Here is an 18,576-nt window from a genome sequence, read left to right on the forward strand (position 1 = left end):
AAACTGGACCCATATCCAGTACATAATAGTGCTAGAAAAATATACAGCTGATTACCCCTCCTTTGTTACCCTGGACAGGCATCATCTCCCTCCCTGAATCCTAGGGAGATTCTCCCAGTAGCCTACTGACATTCCCCTGTGCAGCAGTGATGCTTTATTTACTGACTTGCTCTTTAGTCTGCAAGCTCTACGGAGTCAGGGTCCATTCTGTTTCATGCATTAACCCCCTCCAACCCCATCCTCATTAAATAGTTTACCTGGTATACAGCAGGTACTCTAAAGATATTTGTTGAAGGAATGAATACATTTTCAATAAATACAACCATTTATTTAAAAATTAAATTAAAAAACAGTTTGCCAGGATTCAGGCTTTCTGGCCTTTGGGGCCATTTGTTCATCCAGTGGAATTTATTGGTGGGTAATTCGGGCTTGGGACTCTGCTAAATGTTGGAAGTTGAAGGATGAAGAGAAAACCATTCGGTTCTCCTGGTTTTAACTGTGTTGCTGAGAAAGAGAACTGAACGTAGAGTCTGGTTTATACTTGCAGAAAAATTATAAACCCATTAAGGTTTACAGTATTATTGTAATTCCATATAGATGGCATCAGTCACAATAAGCTAGCATCATAAAATGAGTCAATATTTAGAATTTTCCAATTTGTCACACACTTGCTGCAAAAATCTTATGTTATCTCTTCTCTCCATCTCCATAGCTGCCATGGTCCTCTCATGCCTAGAACATTGAAATGCCTTGTTTCCCTATTTCTCTCTCCACGGAATATCACAAGTCATTTTTCAACAGTAAAATCATATCTAACTGCTCTCTTGCTTAAAATCACCCAAGGGTTTCCTACTAAGTTTAAAATGTAATCAAAACTTATGGAGCTCTGAGCCAGGGGTCTGCAAACTTTTATTTGCAGAGGATCAGGTATTACCTACTTTTTCCTCCGCGGAATATACAGTCTCTGTCCCAGTTGCCCAATTCTGCCATCACGGTGCGAAAGCAGCCGTAGTCAACACATGAATGCATGGGCATGTTTGTATTCTAATAAAACTTTATTAAAAAAAAAAACAAAACGGGCAGAGACAGATTTGGCCCATGGCCCATAGTTTGTTGACTCATGCTGAGAAGGATCTTGCCCTTGCCCATCTCCCTGTCTCACCTGGTACTACCGTCCCTCAGGTCATTCCTGCCTCAGGTCTCTGCACTTGGTGGCCCCTGTGTCTGGAACGTCCTTTCTCCACGCCCTTACATGGTAGACTCCTTCATCCTCACTGGGCTCAGCTTCAACATCACCTCTTTAGAGAGGCCTTTTCTTGACCTTACATCAATAAAACAATGTACCTTGTTTTATTTTATCCAAAACTTAAATTATCTGGTTTAACCATTTTTGTTGGCACCTTTCTCCCCCTAGGAAGGTGGCAATGTCTTAAGAATAGAGTTCCGCTTTGGGAGGCCGAGACGGGTGGATCACGAGGTCAGGATATCGAGACCATCCTGGGTAATCTGGTGAAACCCCACCTCTACTAAAAAACACAAAAAACGAGCCAGGCGAGGTGGCGGGTGCCTGTAGTCCCAGCTACTCGGGAGGCTGAGGCAGGAGAATGGCGTGAACCCGGGAGGCAGAGCTTGCAGTGAGCTGAGATCCGGCCACTGCACTCCAGCCTGGGCGACAGAGCGAGACTCCGTCTCAAAAAAAGAAAAAAAAAAAAAAAAAGAAAAGAATAGAGGTCCAAACGGTCTGGTCATTGCTATATCCCTAGCCCCTAGAATATTATCTGACTTATAGAAACTGCCCAATAAATACTTGTTGAATGCATTTACTGATGAAATGGTTATGAGGAATTGATTTGAAATAAGGTTTTCCCTGAAATTATAAATGTTTAATGACATTTGGATCTGCCACTCTGTTTTACTTAGCTGCAGTGCTAAAAATTGCTGGGCTATTCAGAGTGGATCCTTTGGTATCAGGGATGGGATCCAGCGATGCTGGTGAGCATGCTCTGTGCTAGGACAACTCAAGGACTTTTTCACTTTTGTTTGCAGCTGCTCAACCATCACCAATTTTCATTTTGGCTAGAGATTCCTGACAGGTTTATCTTTTGAAAAGACTGCAGAATGATCAGCACATTTCTGAAGCTACAAATGCTCCTTTGTCCTGCTGCCACTTTAAGCTATTATTTTCGTTAAGTTATTCAATTAATTTTAACATTTTTACTTTTATTTTTAAATATTTGATGCCACAAATCCTTCCCTCTTCCAAATATAAAGTGATGGAAGCATGGCTCCCAGCCTGGGCCTAAAATATATTGAAAAAATTAGTGGGCAGGGCTATCAAGCATTTATTTTTACAAGTAAACAAAGTGAACCCAAGGGCCACATCTCCCCAGTTCACCCAGAATACAAAGGTCTAACGTGAATGATATGAGCATGGGTGATGAGCAGAGGAGAGGCAGATGCAGAGGAGAGGCAGATACATAGGACAGTCCAGGCATAAGACTTCATGGTTAAAGAGGAGAGTGTTTCAGGAGACAATGGGTTATCCATCTGGAATTGATCTCCAGCCCCAGAGATGCATACATGAATTTAGGAGGAGTGAGCTATGAGTAAAAATGATAAGAGTTGTCTTCATAGTTATCCACATTCTGTTGGTTGGTTAGATACTCTTCTACCAGAATAAAGGGGTTCAGGCCTTCTCTCCTGTCCCAGCAGATGCTTTGGTATCCAGCTCCCGTGAGCCAGCAGCCAAGAGTTCTAATACGTGCAATGGTGCCCATTAGGGTGGGCCTGAGATACGGAGGAGGGAAATCCTAATGGCTATGACAAGGGAGCCAACGGCCTTAGTTCTGAGCCGGTGTGAGATATCACCAGAGGACCTTCAGACATAGTTAGGAGCAACTTGGAAAAGATTCCTTTTTTTTTTTTTAATTTGTATACATTTAATGGGTACAAGTGCAGTTGTGTTACACAGACATGCTGCACAGTGGTGAACTCTTGGCTTTTAGTGTAACTATCACCCGAGTAACATACATTGTACTCATTAAGTAATTTCTCACAGCTTACACCCTTGCCAGGCTTCCACCCTTCTGAGTCTCCAATGTCTATTATTCCATGTCTATTATTCCATACTCTATGTCCATGTGTACACATGATTTAGCTCTGACTTATAAGTGACAGCATGCAGTATTTGACTTTCTGAGCTATTTCACCTAAGACAATAGCCTCCAGTTCCATTCACATTGTTGCCAAAGCCATGATTTTATACTTTTATATGGCTGAATAGTATTCCACTGTGTGTGTGTATGTACGTATGGTGTGGTCATAAATATATGTGGCGATAACCATGAGGGCAGGTGTCTTTTTGATACAGTGGCTTTTTTTCCTTTGTGTAGACACCCAGCAGAAGGATTGCAGGATTAAATGGTAGTTCTATTTTTAGTTTTTTTGAGAACTATCCATACTTTCCATACGGTTGTATTAGTTTACATTTCCACTAACAGTGTACAAGCATTCCCTTTTCTCTTGAATGACTAGGTGGAGTCAATAGCTAGTGAAGTTCAGATAATACTTTTCATACCATTTAGTTCTGAATTTTCCCTTTGGGAAATGGTCTCTGATTGGATTATGCAACTCTTTCATAAAATTTGTTTTATGATCACCTGTACTGGAGTGAAGTGTACCATAATTCAAGTGCTGTCTCCTCCAGTCGCAAGGGCTCTGCAGCATGTTAATGATACCATCCCTGGGCACTGCTCCTTGCCTAAAATTCCAGTGATGACCTGAGGAAAGGGGCCAGTCTCAACCACTGCATTCCTCTGCCTCGACCACAATACCCAGTGAGGATTCCATAGCAAGACCATCCACAATCTACAAAACAGCTAGTGAAATGACCACAAAAACTTGTAGATACTGAGTGTCATCTGGAGAAACAAACAAAAATATCCATCAGTATGTTCATGTGTGAAAAGAAAGACTATTGTATCCTGCTGCACGAACAAGCTTAGCCAAGATACAGACTAAAATCCTCTGATTAGAAGCATCACCTGAATAGGGATTAAAACATAATGAGGCATATCCACCATCCCACTAATCCTACTCATATAAACGTATCCTAAAGAAATTGTCACAAACATGGGACGAGATGAGCTCTCCTCTGCAGAATTGATGGAAGTGTAGAAAAGTGAAAACAACTTAAACCAACAGGAAATTGGTTAAGTAGACGATGGTAGATCCAGATTCTAGCTGTTTAAAACAATGATGTAGCTTGATGTTTACTGAATTACAAAAATGTCCACAGGACACTGAGGAGTGAAGAAGGAGATTTACAGAAAAGCACAGAGAGCTCCCATCTGTAAAACTGTGCACCTGCATCTCTCTCTGTAGAGATGCCAGGAGAGAACCCCAGAACTGTGCTCACTAAAACGTCAACTGTGGTTATCTCTGGATGGTAGGATTGGGGAGAGATTGCATTTTCTTCCACTTGAAAAGAAGAGAATTGCTTTATTTTTTTAAAAAAAATATCAACCTAAGAAAAAAAAAAATGAAATATCCACATGCCTGATATTCCAAAAACACACAGGACTGGTTGGGGCAGTTGAGAATGGAGGAGCCTACAGCGTGAAAGTCTGAAAATACCAGCAAAAGAAAACTTAACACTCAGTGGGTTGAAAAACCACATCACAGTTACTGCAACAAGTAAAAAGGTAACCAGAAAAGGGACTTTACTACCAGGCCATAGCAACAGCCTGAAGACTGTCTGCTGAGCTAGGTGTCAAACATCAACTATCCTAGCCATCTTTCTTTAGCTCAAGCTGTTTTGGAAAATAGCAACTTCCGAGCAAAGCTGAGCTCTCAGGATAGCCATTAGTCTCAAAGGCCACTTGATCGGCTGTTTTTTTCTTATGTCTGGAATGGTTGGACGTGTTTAAAAATTAAAGGAACTGTGTCTTGAAAAGGAGCTCAGGTGGATCCTGGAGGAAAAATAAAAGACAAAAACTCCGTACATCATGTCTTCAGAGTGGCCTCCTCTCACTACAAGACTAGGTTTGGCCCCTCCCGAGATGAGCATCCTGTACAGCTATGTTGTAGCACTTGCCGCAATTTTCTTTCTTATTTATTCATTGCTGTCCTCCCTCCTCACCTATGAATACCAGGAGGGAACAAGCAGCACCTGTCAGGTCCAGTGTTGCACATTCAGAGCTTAGAATAGCGCCAGCACAGAGTAGACGCTTGATAAGCATAATGGATGGAAAAAAAATAAATAAAGGGACTAAGACAGGAAAGCGAGGGAGGGAAAGTGGCTGGGCTTTCAGAAGTTAGACAATGAGGATGTAACTGCTAATCTCTGCTTGTCTTCAACAGCCTCAAGAAGAAGGATCAGACATGCCTAAGCAATGTGCCTCTTTCAGGACTCAGAACGTGCACCTCTAGGTAAACGCCACATTCCTCTTTCTCAGTCATGCAGTTTGGGAGCTAATTCTTTCCTTCCATGAGATCTCACCGCCTATCTTTCTCAAAGCTGCCCCACCTGTCCAGGGTGGGGGCTGCCATTCTCCCAGCTGCCCGGGCTGCCATTTGGGGTGGCTAAAAGCCAGGAGGGAGAACACAACCTACAGCCAGCTCCTGAACTTGTTGGAAGGCCAAGGCCTCAAGAGGACAGGATATTCGAGCTGATGGATCCCAGGTTGTCCTTGTGCACAGCTGGCTGCAAGTGCCTGGAAATTATAGCCCCCCTTGGGGACAGCTTTGAACCAGTGTCTCATCATCAGGCTTGGGGGAGAAGACAACCCAGCTACCTGCCCCTCAGCTGAAATAACTCTAACGTGTGTGTTTAATGTCAGTTCCTAGAGCTCCCCCAAAAGGATAAAGCTGCAGTTGCCCACTCCGGGAGCTGGTTTAATAATGCACCTCAAGGGCTGGGCGCAGTGACTCACACCTGTAATCCCAGCACTTTGGGAGGCCAAGATGGGCAGATAACCTGAAGTCAGGAGTTCAAGACCAGCCTGGCCAATGTGGTGAAACCCCATCTCTACTAAAAATACAAAAATTAGCTGGGTGTGGTGGCAAGTGTCTGTAATCCCAGTTACTTGGAAGGCTGAGGCAGGAGAATTGCTTGAACCCAGGAGGCAGAGGTTGCAGTGAGCGGAGATCATACCATTGCACTCCAGCCTGGCCAATAAAAGCAAAACTCCGTCTCAAAAATAATAATAATAATGCACCTCAAGTTGTCTGACTTTCTTTTCTATACCTCACCTTACCTGGTATCCATACCCTGTACCTCTCAGGTAAACCACAGACCTCAATCTTCATCTCAGAGCCTGCTTCTGCGGGAGCCTGAGATGCCATTCCTCATGGTCAGCCCTTCTCAAAGGTGCCCAGGAAAACACTGGAGGGCAAAACACCCACGAATTGATGCCAACAAGACATGATCGGGTCTTGGAATTAGTGCCCTCTAGGAATTTCAAGAGTTCTCACCCTCTGCACCCTACTCATGAACACCTACTCATAGACACCGTATCTTGGGCATCAGAAAACACCAGACTCACACAGAGATCTGGTTGCCCCCACGGAGCAGTCAGAACCTTGGCTTGGGCCTCATGAATCAATGCCTGTGACGCTGCGAAAGGAGCAACTCATGATCTGCAAAGTCAAAGACCATTATTTTCTGTTGATCTTCCTTCATCCAGGAATGATTCACCAAAACAATACCCTGGAGTTTAGCGCCGAGCAACTGGGATCATCTCCTGTCTGCACATACAGATAAGTATGGGTGACCTTCCTTTGTGATAGATTGGTGCTGAGGGCATTGAAACACATGGGGACATGGAAATGATGCGTGGTTTGTTGGAAGATGAATTTGTCTTCACACGACTCATGTGTCTCTTTGCTTTACCTTTGCTAAAGGGTACACTACCAGAATAAAAATAATAATTGCAGTGTTAACAATACAGAGGCATTCCTTATACATTTATTATTCCCTAAGCACTGGGTGAAGCACATTGTCTGACTGAATCCTCACATAATGCTTCTCTAAGGTAGGTACTGTTATATTCTATCCCCATTTGCAGAGGCTTCTAGAAGTTTCAGTAACTTCTAGGTCTCACTGTGTTAAATACCTGAGCAGAGCGTCAAACACAGCTCTAGGCTACCATGCTGTGAGCAGGAACAGCCACATAATTTGTGGAGCTCAGTGTAAAATGAAAATGCAGACACCTTGTTCAATGATTATTAAGAATTTCAAGATGGTGACAGCAAAACATTAAACCAAGCCCCAGGCCCTTCTGAGCATGGGACCCTTCTGTTCGCTGGGCTGTGTGAGGCCACAAGGGCTGCGCCCCATGAAGCTGTCTTTGGTTATGTGGGCTCAGAAAAAAGTGATGTGAGTGATGACAAGGGCCTCAACATTTAACCCTGTTGAACCCTAGATGTGACTCAACGGGCCTGGCTATTTCATCAGAAGAACTAGTCATTTTCTGTCAGGACCTAAATCAGTTCATCTGATAGAACTGCACAAGCTGGGCCTGCAGAGTCTGTGGTGTAAAACATGGAAACGAGAGAGCAGACCCAATGGGTCTGGGTTTTTTTTCCTAGGTGGAGTCTTCTTTCTCTGTCACACCCAGGCTGGAGTGCAGTGGTGCGATCTTGGCTCACTGCAACTTCCACCTCCTGGGTTCCAGTGATTCTCCTGCCTCAGCCTCCCGAGTAGCAGGGATTACAGGCGCCCACCACCGCATCCGGCTAATTTTTGTATTTTTAGTAGCAATGGGGTTTCACCATGTTGTCCAGGCTGGTCTCCAACTCCTGACCTCATGATCCACACACCTCCACCTCCCAAAGTGCTGTGATTACAGGTGTGAGCCACCACACCCGGCTGGCTCTTGGGTTTCTTGTAACTCACACAAGGCCCCGGAACAAATGTGGCCTATTGTAGACAGACCTGGACTAGTCTTTTGAGTAGGATGCCAGTGCAGATGTGGCCAGAATTTGCGAGAATTGAGGCACATGTGGCAGCCTCTTACCAGCTAAATAAGCAACCATTCACCAAATTTTGAAGCTGGAGACATAGACACTAATTGTGTGTTTTCCCCAGCCAGGTAACTTTGGCAAGGTCCTGAGCCTCTTTGACGTTCAGTTTTCTCATCTGTAAGACAGGGATATGGTATCTACCTCTCAGGGCAGGAAGTGGGATCATGGATGAAATTATGCTGTACATATATGGCTGCTGGCACACAGTAAGTGCTTGACTCAGTGTATGATACCCGGTGGCTGTTTTCACCATGAATTCGGTGGGACAGTTGAAAGAGCACATGATCTGAAGGTAGGTTATGCAGGCTGGCTCCCAAGCACTGACTCCCATCTTTTATTTGCGAGAGCGTGGAAAAGTCATGGACCTCTTTCCAGAGTCAGCCCCCCCACCCCAACCCCCATCCCCACCCCAAACTCCACCCCAAGCCCCACCCCAAGTCCCACCCCAACCCCCACCCCCATTCCCATCCCAAACCCCATCCCTACCCCCACCACCACTCCCAACCCCAGAGGGTGTCAAATAATTTCTACAACACATGGGATTCTACGAGCCACAGAAGAGCAGAGCATGATGGAAATAAAAGAGGCGATCATTTTTATAGCCAGTTAGGGTTTGTCATTACTTGTAAACAATTTAAATTGAAGAAGAGGTTGGAAAGAGGATACTGTCTTCTTCCTCAGATCCCCACTGGCCTCATGGGGCCATCTTGCCTGCAACTCTCTTACAGGATGCTAAGTAATCTAAGTGGCTTTTTATTTGAAAGTTTTTTGCCACATTTCCACATTCTGGATCCCAAATCTGACTGACTCTATTTCAGTTCGAGCTCTACAGTCCAACCTAGAGGGTGCTGAAAAAGAAAACAATGAATCCATACAGACACCTGAGTCTTTATGTATTTTTACAGGATAATACCAATCATAAATAGATATTTGAGGTGGTTTATGTTTTGCAGGAGAAGTGTCTGTCCCTAAGTGAATAACTCTGTGATTTAAGAAATTCAATGTGCATAAAGAACTCTATCTTCCTTCAAAAAATATTACATGTATATACAGCAATAAAATCTAAAATTGTTTTCTAAACTTTAAGGACAGGCACAGTGGGAGGAAAATTGGACACCGTCTAATCATATATACACATAATATACAAAGACATGTGCGAGCTCACAGCCATACCGAATGTAAGCACTGTCATTTACATTTAGAACACTTTTCCAGCCCATCTGAATTCTAGTCACTCACTCACAGGGCCCGGGTACCACAGATAGCAACTGGGAATCATTTTTCTGTTCTGCTCAAACTTTGGCCTCTTTAATCGCTTTCCTCATTGGTTCTCCTAATGTGTTCTGCACATCAGCTTGTTTAAGAAGATTTCTGTAAACATCAAATCCAAATTCCAGGGTGTTTCTCACCAGAAGCCATCTCTCCATCAAAAGCAGCTCACAGAGAGGGGCCACGTGGACCGTCTGCCCTAAAATGACCTGACTTCCCTTCACCTGCCCTCTCTCCTTCTCTCTAGACCTGTCATTGCTCCTCTGGCTCCAACACTCCCCTCAAACACCCTCTGGCACACACGCAATGCATTCACTCTCATTTCTAGAGTGTATTTAAAGCTGGGAAGGAAGAGGGTCGATCTTGCCCTTGGGGGATCTGATGCAGCACATGAAGACCCAGCTCCTTGAAGCTGACGGGAGGTTTTAGGCATCTTGCATACAATTATTCACCTGGTTGTCTGGGAAGGTTACCATGGTAACATTTCCAGAGTTTCATGTATCTACATGTCATTGATAGATCCCATCAATTCAGCAAAGGGGGAAAAATAGTAGCTCTCATCTCCTGTCTGGTCTGACGAATCACTATTTTACTTATTTGGGCATAATCTAGGAACAGCAACACGACACTCTTAATATGGTGGTTTTTTTTTTTCACTCAAGTATATTTTAAAGATGAAAATCAAAGTCCAGCTGAAGAGGAATTTTTCTGTTTTATTCTTTCATTTTCTCAAGTATTATACTCAGGAGTGACTTCAGCTGCTGGCTACGGCATACTTTAATTACTACGTATTGGGCCAAAAAAGGAAGCTCTAAATTCTAAAACCATCCCTGACAGAAAGGATAAACATGGGAAAAGATAGCAGGAGCTCTATAGTAACCTTGAGTGACTTCTGTAACAGTAGGCACATGCATTTCTCGAGAGAGATATCAAACATCTTCCTTTTGGTCCTCTGACTGAAGACAAAAGCTCTCTTCATGCACATCTTCTAAGGGAAGGGAAAAAGTCCTACCTATTTTACTAAAATAGTTCTTATTAAAAGGCCACTATGAAAAGAAATAACTGAGGAGTTTGTAATGAGGACCCAATTCTCATCAAAGCCTTGCTATAGCACAAAGTTTAGCCTTGGACCTTGGACCTTGGACCTTGGACCAAAAGGTAAGCTGGATATTTACATGGTGCCCAACATTAGCCATGCCTTAGAGACTTAGATGGCAGTCATCCTTGGAGGATCATCTTCAGAGACAATGAAAGAGATTTTCATAACTTGCAACACCTTGGTCAAGCTTTGCACTTTAGCTTTCCAACCTGGCTTCCATGCAGGGAAGTAATAAGTCAATGTGGATACAAGCTGACAAGTTGGAACAGCCATAAGACAGTCCCTAGAATCCACAAAGATCATCATGTGCCTCTCTCCAAGCCATTATGCTAAAGGTAAGTCAACGTGACATACCTGTGGGTGACCCTTCCATGACGTGGCCGATGTAGGGACCTTCCCGAAAGATCGGTCGGTTGTCATTCTGATCAATCACAATGACTTCCAGAGGCACCGGCCCCTCGAGAGTTTTGCCATTGACATCAGTGGTCTCCACAAATAGCTATTTGAGCAAAGAGATTGGGGGAGAAAGAAGATATTAATTCATTATGAAAATTGAAATAAGATTCTCTAGAGAAAGTAGGTTATATCAGCAATTTTATGAGCCCTTGGCAATATTGAAACTTTGGTCTCAATGGATAGTCACTGGGACTAGAATAGAAATGAAACATTCCAGAATAAAAGGCAAAGATCAGTTCACTTTAGATCCCCCTTGGGAAATTTATAATTAATTCATCAAATCTGCAAAGAAAGTTAAAACAAACAAACAAAAAACCCCAAAACATAAATAGTCATAGCCAAGAAATGATGCTTATATCATTTCTGTTCTCCCAATATCATTATGCTTAAAAAGAATGTTATGCTAATAAAAATAATTGACTAAGCAGTTATGAACCAAGTACATTAAGAGGTAACCAAAAGTGTTTATGGCAATCTCTTAGGAGAAAATCAGTCAGTATTTGTAGGGGGCTTTCCTCAGGAAAGCTAGGAACTCAGAATTTGCAGGGGCCTGAATGAGATCTTGGGATTCCTGCCTACCAGGCTCTTTACAATCTCAGAGGATTTCACAAGACCATTGAATCACTTCTACAGGGAACCACTTTCAGATCTCAATGAAGAAGGCAGCATTAAAAAAAAACCAGGATTTTGTTTGTCTTGGAAACAAAGAATTATGCCATGGGATTTCCAGTGAATCACAGGGACCTTACATGCACATTTTCTGTGCTTAATTCAACCTTGATTTAACTCAGTGATAAGAGTAATACTTCTTCTTGGATATAAGTGGTGGTTCCTGCACAGGAGTATTTTGGTCAGAAAAGGGCCTCTGCATTTGGAATCCTAGTACAACTCATCCCTATCTGTGTGACTTTGAGCAAGACACTGGATCTCAGTTTTCTCATCTGTAAATGGGGTTAAAAAAACACCCATTATTATGAATAATAACAAACACTTATCCAGTGCTTCCTTTGGTTCTATACTAAATTCTCTCACTTGATTATCATAATAACCCTTTGGATCCTTTTACAGAGGACAGAATGACAGCAAATAGGAGATAAATGGTGGAGTCCGGATTTGATCTTGGGAAGTCTGCCTGCAGAGCTCACATTTTTAACCACTATAAACAATATTTCTAAAGCATTTAATATAGGGTCTGTCACATATCTCAAGAATATTAACTGCTGCTATTGTTGCTACAATTATCGATACCATTGTCAAAAACGAGCCCAAATTAGAAAAATGAAAGACAAACATTCTTGTTATAAATCAGTACAGTCACATCCCACCTGATGGTATTGTAAACCAGTACAATCCTTTTCAAAAGCATGGCAAAATTCAACAGAAACCATGAAAGACTCATACTTTGTACTATTTTTATACCACTCCTGATCCTATATAAGCTTGCAGGAACGATTCACTGCATTGTTATTTCTCATAATAAAATCACACTGGCATCCGCCTGAATGTCCAGTAGAAGCAAACTAGTTGAATGAATGAATGTGTCACAACATGTTACAATACAATAATTTTTAAACTTTACTGATCGACTTAGAATATTGAGTAAAAATACACAAAATAACATGTGCATCATGCATATATGACATACAAATATGAACAGAATTTGAAGGCAGTGAGCAAAACGAAACCAGGTATGTGTGTGTAGATAATGTTTTTCTTTTTTCTTTTTTTTTTTTTTTTTTTACTTCATCCTTTTACTAGCAAGTTCACACACAGACATACACACTTGATTTCTGGGGCAAATAAAATAATGCAAATAATAAGAAAAAATTAAGTGAACAGAGCCTCCTAATATCTGCACACAAAGGAGATCTTACAGAGAGTGAAATCTTATACTTTTATGTTTTTTTTAAAGCTATTATGAGAATACTGCTAACAAAGGAAATCAATCAAAATAAAGCTTTGGGGCAATTTTATGTAATAACATAGGTTTGGTTTTTCATCTTCCCAAAATAGCCAAGGACTTGACTTTAACTCAACCGAAAAAACAAAACAAAACAAAACAAAACAAAAAAAACCCACTGTGCCCAAACATCTTGGATCTGAATCCTAAAATTCTACATTCTGTAAGACTTGGCCAGTATCACAAGTTACAAGTAGGATAGATAATCAGAATTCACATTTGCCAAATATTCAAATATGCTGAAACTGGGAAGGGCAGACAACAGATCCATCTTAACACAATAGAAAGAAAGGCAGAAACTAAGGAGACACCATTGATTAGGATGAATGCAAAATGTGGAGCCGAATCTCAGAAAACCAATTTTGCAAACAGACAATCCAATGGTATTTTATGATACAAAACTATTCAGAGTTTGACTCTCAGACTTTTCAAAGGACAATAATATCAACAGAAGCCAAGACCTTTGGAATGCTCTCTAAAAACAGTGAAGTGCTGTTAAGTGGGATTTTCTTAAAGTTAATTTAATACGAATTATTTGAGGACCCACTACATGTCAGCCATCACGCTGAACACCCTGGTATCCAGTGGTTATCAGGAAAGATACCCTAGCATGGAGAGACTAACAATAAACAAGAGAAAAAGATATGAACAAGGTAATTTCAGTCACAGATGAGGCCTTTGAAGGACATGAGATAGGTTTGAGTGCGAAAGCTTCACTATCAAATACTGTAGCTGCTAGCGGCATGTGGCTATTGCAATTTGTATTTATTAAAATGAAAAAAACTCAGTACTCCAGTCAAACTAGGAAAGTTTTCAGTGCTCAATAGTCACATGTGGGTAGTAGCTACCATATTAGACAACATGGATGTAGAACATTTCCATCACTGGATAGAGTATGATTGAAAAAGTGTGTGTGTGGTGGGGGGTGGGTGGAGGGCAGGCGGCACCTATTCAAGATAAATGGTGGAGAAAACCTTATTGCTGAGGGAATGTTTCAGCTGAGGCTTGAATGACAAGAAAGTGGAAAGAGATAGCCATACAAAAATACATGGAAAATGATTTCTAGACAGCAGGAATAGCAATAGCAGACTTTGAGGTAAGAATGATCTTGGAACTAATTTGAGAGTGGGGAATGGTATAAGATCAAGTCAAATAATTAGGGCTCTGCTCAACTCCAAATGGAGTAGGTTAAGGCTTACATCCATACAAGATTTTTTGCGTAAAAAAATCTAAACCAAGTGAAGAATGAAGACATTTTCTTCCTATGCGTCCCTGGGAAGGCAGAGATGAGAAAGAAGTATATCATGCTTTTTCCCAACAGAGGAAAACATAATAGACTGAATAAAATATATAATAGGAAACGTTTGTGTTTTACATAGAGGTTCATGTAGTTTTAAAATCATCTTATTAATGACGTGGATGAAAATTAAGCACATGCGTATGCATGAGGAAGTTGTTAGTAAATACAGCCTTATCCACCCAATCACATACCATAACAAAATCTGACATTCCTATGAGTTTTCATCACTGTTCTCATATGAAGGTCAGACCCGCAGTTAGCAAATGCCAAACTTTCTGAAGTCAGGCTCTTAAATTCCAGCGCGTCCTCCAGTATCAGAGAATAAATGTTCAATTACGTTCTTGCCTGCCTTCTTTCTTCCTAATTGAAATACCCAAAGCACACAAATCCTTAGTTTGAAAAGACTGGAACAATGCTTGTTTCCTTTGAATTACATGATAGATTCAAGTGGCTATGTTTGGGTTCTAAAAACAAAACAAGCTCATATGCATTCAAAGACAGGCATTCTGATGCTTGTTCTTTATGTTGGAAGTAAGATGCCACTTGGTAGAAACCTACTGTGAGAAAAACAAATAGCTAGCCATGGCAGAAGGCAATGAAATACTTGCTCAAAGGAAATGGAAACCATCCAGCCCCCTCACTGCCTACTTCGAGACCACCCCCTCAGACAAGAGGATTTCTATTATTGGATTCAATCGTTAACCTGCATGGGAATAAGAAGGTGTGATATAAACAAAAAAACGTCCGCTGTGGAACCAGATGAGAGGGGCAATCAATAAACGACAGCTAGAAACAGTTGTCCAACGTCGCAGGATTTAATAACTAATTCCATAGAAGGTAGCCCGAACTCCGAGCAATGACATGTCTGGCCAATGTCTGTGCTGTGTGTTCTAGTACCTTGCTATTCAAAGGTACTAACAGCATTGACATCCCCCAGGAGCTGGTTAGAAATGCAGGCTCCTCAGTCCTGCCTAGAACCTACTTAGGAAACCCGTCCATTTTAACATTGTTTCTAGAGAATTCTAGTGCACATTACTGTTTGAGTGACGTTGTACTGAGACACAGGGTTTGGAGATGGAAATCCAAGGGTCTTGTGAAATTTGGGAACTGTATTCCCAGGTTCAGCTATAGGAAAATAAATAAGCTCCAAATAGGAGGCTGAGTCTTGCCACCTGCTAGGAATTTCACTATGTGGCTGTTGGACTCATTCATCACCCCCAAGTACACAGGCCAGGAAGATAGATGTTGTCTGTAGGTCTATCTGGAGAAGCATGCGCACGTGTGCACGCGCGCACACACACACACACACACTCAGATGCAGGCAGACATATATACACATACCACAGACACAGCACACACGTACAAATATACACATACAAATATACACATACACATACATTTCCCACAAACATCAATTTTTTCCAATCTCCTTCTAATCTTCAACTGTGCATGCTGAACGCTTAAAAATCCTATTTTGCCTGATCACTTCTTGAGAAGCTGTCAAATACAAAACAGGTAGAAAGGAATTGGTTACTAATTGAAAATTGAAACATTGCAGAAAACCAAGTAAAACGGGGAGGTCCCAGAGATGGGAAAGCTCACAGAGGATGGTAATGAGTGTTGGGGGGCCCTGCATTTCCTTAGCCGTGGTGTGATTTTTGGCCCACAACAGAATTGTTTTCCTCCATTGAGACGAAATAGCCCAGCGGGGAGTAACTCATTCAGCTTTATCATTAGGGGGCCCGTGGGTAAAAAGTTAGATTCTTTAGGAATTTATGTTTAAACCAGCACTTTGAGAGATTCTGGTGCTAGTGGTTTCCTGCCCACACTTAGGAAAGCTTGGCTGATCATGGGAGGGAGATCCAGATGCTACCAGCACTGGTGGGAGAGGTGGAGGGGAGAATTGCTGGAGGTGGGGGACATCTGTGAAAGCCTGAGTGGAGGGCTTTAAGGAGCTGTGGAAAGAGCACTGGACCCGGATTCAGGAGACCTGATATTGAATCTTGCTGACACACCTAATCCAGGCTCTGAGCAGGCCATGCACCTTTCCATATCCTGGTTTTTGTGTTATTAATAAGAGCCTAGCATGGCGACTTCGTAGTATCTTGGTGCAGATTAAGTAAAATAACATACGAAACTGTCTGATACAAAGCTGGTACCAAGTCTGAACCCAAATATTACTCCCCAGTTTTTAGAGGCCCAGCTTTATCCTTTCCTGGAGAAGGCAAAACTATTTTACATGTATAATAACTTAATTAAAATATTATTGACATTACTGGTGGCAATAATTTTTGAGCAACCAGAGAGTATGATAAATATAGTTGCATATTTATCATTTTACACTAAATATTGTCCAGAGGATGACCCCTCTCCCAGGGATCAAGGAAGAAGAAACTCACAAGTCATTCTCTTCCTCAGATGAAACCTTCTCTTCCATCCCCAGCCACTCCATCAACAAATCCTGCCCACATCGTTGTTTCTTCCTGAATGTCCCCTCTTCTCTCCATCACCCTCAACACTCGTTGAGATTAGATGCTGTCACTTCTCACCAGGGCTGCTGTGCAAGGCACCCTGTGGGTCTTCCTGCCCAGCCATGACTGCCTGCCACAGTCTGTTTTCTACAGGGCTTCCAGGGTGTCTTTGTCAATTTTTATTTATTTATGTCACCCTATATTGGATACCTTGCAATGGTTTCTCATCACTCTTAGGAAAAACAGCAAATGCCTTTGCTTTGACAAGTCTTTCTATAATCTGGCTCCAGCCCACTTCCTCAAACTCATTTCATGTTACAAGGAATCCCTCTTGTTCCTTATTATCCAGTTACACTCATCTTTTTTTAGTTCTTCCAACTCATCACATTCTTTCCCGCAGGTATTTTTACATACAACCCTCCTACCAAGCATGGGTTTCCTACCTACGCTTCCTTGCTGCCGCCGCTATTCGTCCTTCAGATCTCGGCCCAAATATCAAGAAGATCCTCCCTGACTCCTCCAGAACAGCTAGAGTGTCCCTGGCTTACATTCCCATGGCATCAGCCTCCTTCCTTTGTAACACTTCCCATATGTTATTACCTATTGGTGTGATAATTCAATCTACATCTATCTCTCTGTCTGGCCCCATAAGGACAGGAGCTTATTAGCAAATCCCAAAGCCTGGACCCAAGGCCTATGTCAGGCCTCTGAGCCGAAGCGAAGCCATCATATCCCCCGTGACCTGCACGTACACATCCAGATGGCTGGTTCCTGCCTTAACTGATGACATTCTACCACAAAAGAAATGAACATAGCCTGTTCCTGTCTTAACTGATAACATTACCTTGTGAAATTCCTTTTCCTGGCTCATCCTGGTTCAAAAGCTCCCCCACTGAGCACCCTGTGACCCCCCCCCCCACCACTGCCCGCCAGAGAACAACCCCCTTTCACTGTAATTTTTCTTTACCTACCCAAATCCTATAAAACAGCCCCACCCCTATCTCCCTTTGCTGACTTTCTTTTCGGACTCAGCCCACCTGCACCCAGGTGATTAAAAAGCTTTATTGCTCACACAAAACCTGTCTGGTTGTCTCTTCACACGGACGCGAGTGACGGCCTCGTGCAAGACAGGCAGCTGATATGATATTGATTGCAGAGAGCCCTCTTTGGAAGAGGCAATACCTCTTTAAGAGACTGGAATCCAAAGTTTTGGCCTGAGCTCTGGCCATCTGTCCTTTCTCTCCATCTCTGGCATATCAGAGCTGACAGTTGGTCTGACTCCATGGACTGTAGGCTGGTGGACTCTGTAGTCTTAATTGATGAACAAGAATCCCAGTGGTAAACAATATCAGAGTACATTAAACTGATTACTTGGTTGTTTAAAAAAGAAGAGGACTAACATTGATTTGGTGTCCAATACAGGTCTGGCCTTTTTTGCATTGTCTCATTTGGCTTAAAACAATCTGAAGAAATACTCATCGCAGCAAAGAAATTTAAGTACCTGGTCCATGGTGCCGAAGCTGATTTGTCATCAGCCTGAATTCAAACTTAGGTCCGACTGTAACATTCACATTCCCCTCACTGTGCTCACACTTGATGAATGTTTTTGCATGGACTCCCTTACTTTTTTTTTTGTTTTATTATCTTTACTAAGCTATTTACTTAGCAGCTTTGTTTTACATTGATTGCTGTTTTTTTACTCTTGCCTCATCTGTGGCAAAATCATCCATGAATTGAGTAGCTTAATGAGTTTCTCATATATTTTTATTAATACACATGAAGCTACACATTTAACCACACAATGAGCCACTGTACATTATGTAGCATCCTGCCACAAACTAAAGGCTGGGAAATTTTATAGTATCAGCCCAGCTCCCACAGAGTTCCTTCCGGGATGCTACATACTTTCTGAAAAGCAAAACAAACAAACAAACAAACAAAAAAAACCCAAAAAAACAAAGTGTGCTTATCAATTTAATTCTCAAATGACAACAAT

At 42.1% G+C, this 18,576-nt stretch overlaps 1 protein-coding gene across 3 annotated transcripts in view; it reads right to left on the reverse strand.

Moving 5' to 3' along the window:
* The window catches only part of CDH13 (cadherin 13), a 1,254,348-nt gene that overhangs the window by 434,428 nt on the left and 801,344 nt on the right, over window positions 1-18,576 (reverse strand). For all 3 annotated transcript variants that reach the window (XM_017953611.2, XM_017953610.2, XM_017953612.3), the window contains one exon: window positions 10,748-10,892. In XM_017953611.2, the coding sequence (XP_017809100.1) occupies window positions 10,748-10,892 (145 nt within the window). The remainder of the gene's footprint in view (window positions 1-10,747; window positions 10,893-18,576) is intronic.

The sequence above is a fragment of the Papio anubis genome, chromosome 18 (assembly GCF_008728515.1).
Source record: "Papio anubis isolate 15944 chromosome 18, Panubis1.0, whole genome shotgun sequence".
Lineage (NCBI taxonomy): Eukaryota > Metazoa > Chordata > Mammalia > Primates > Cercopithecidae > Papio > Papio anubis.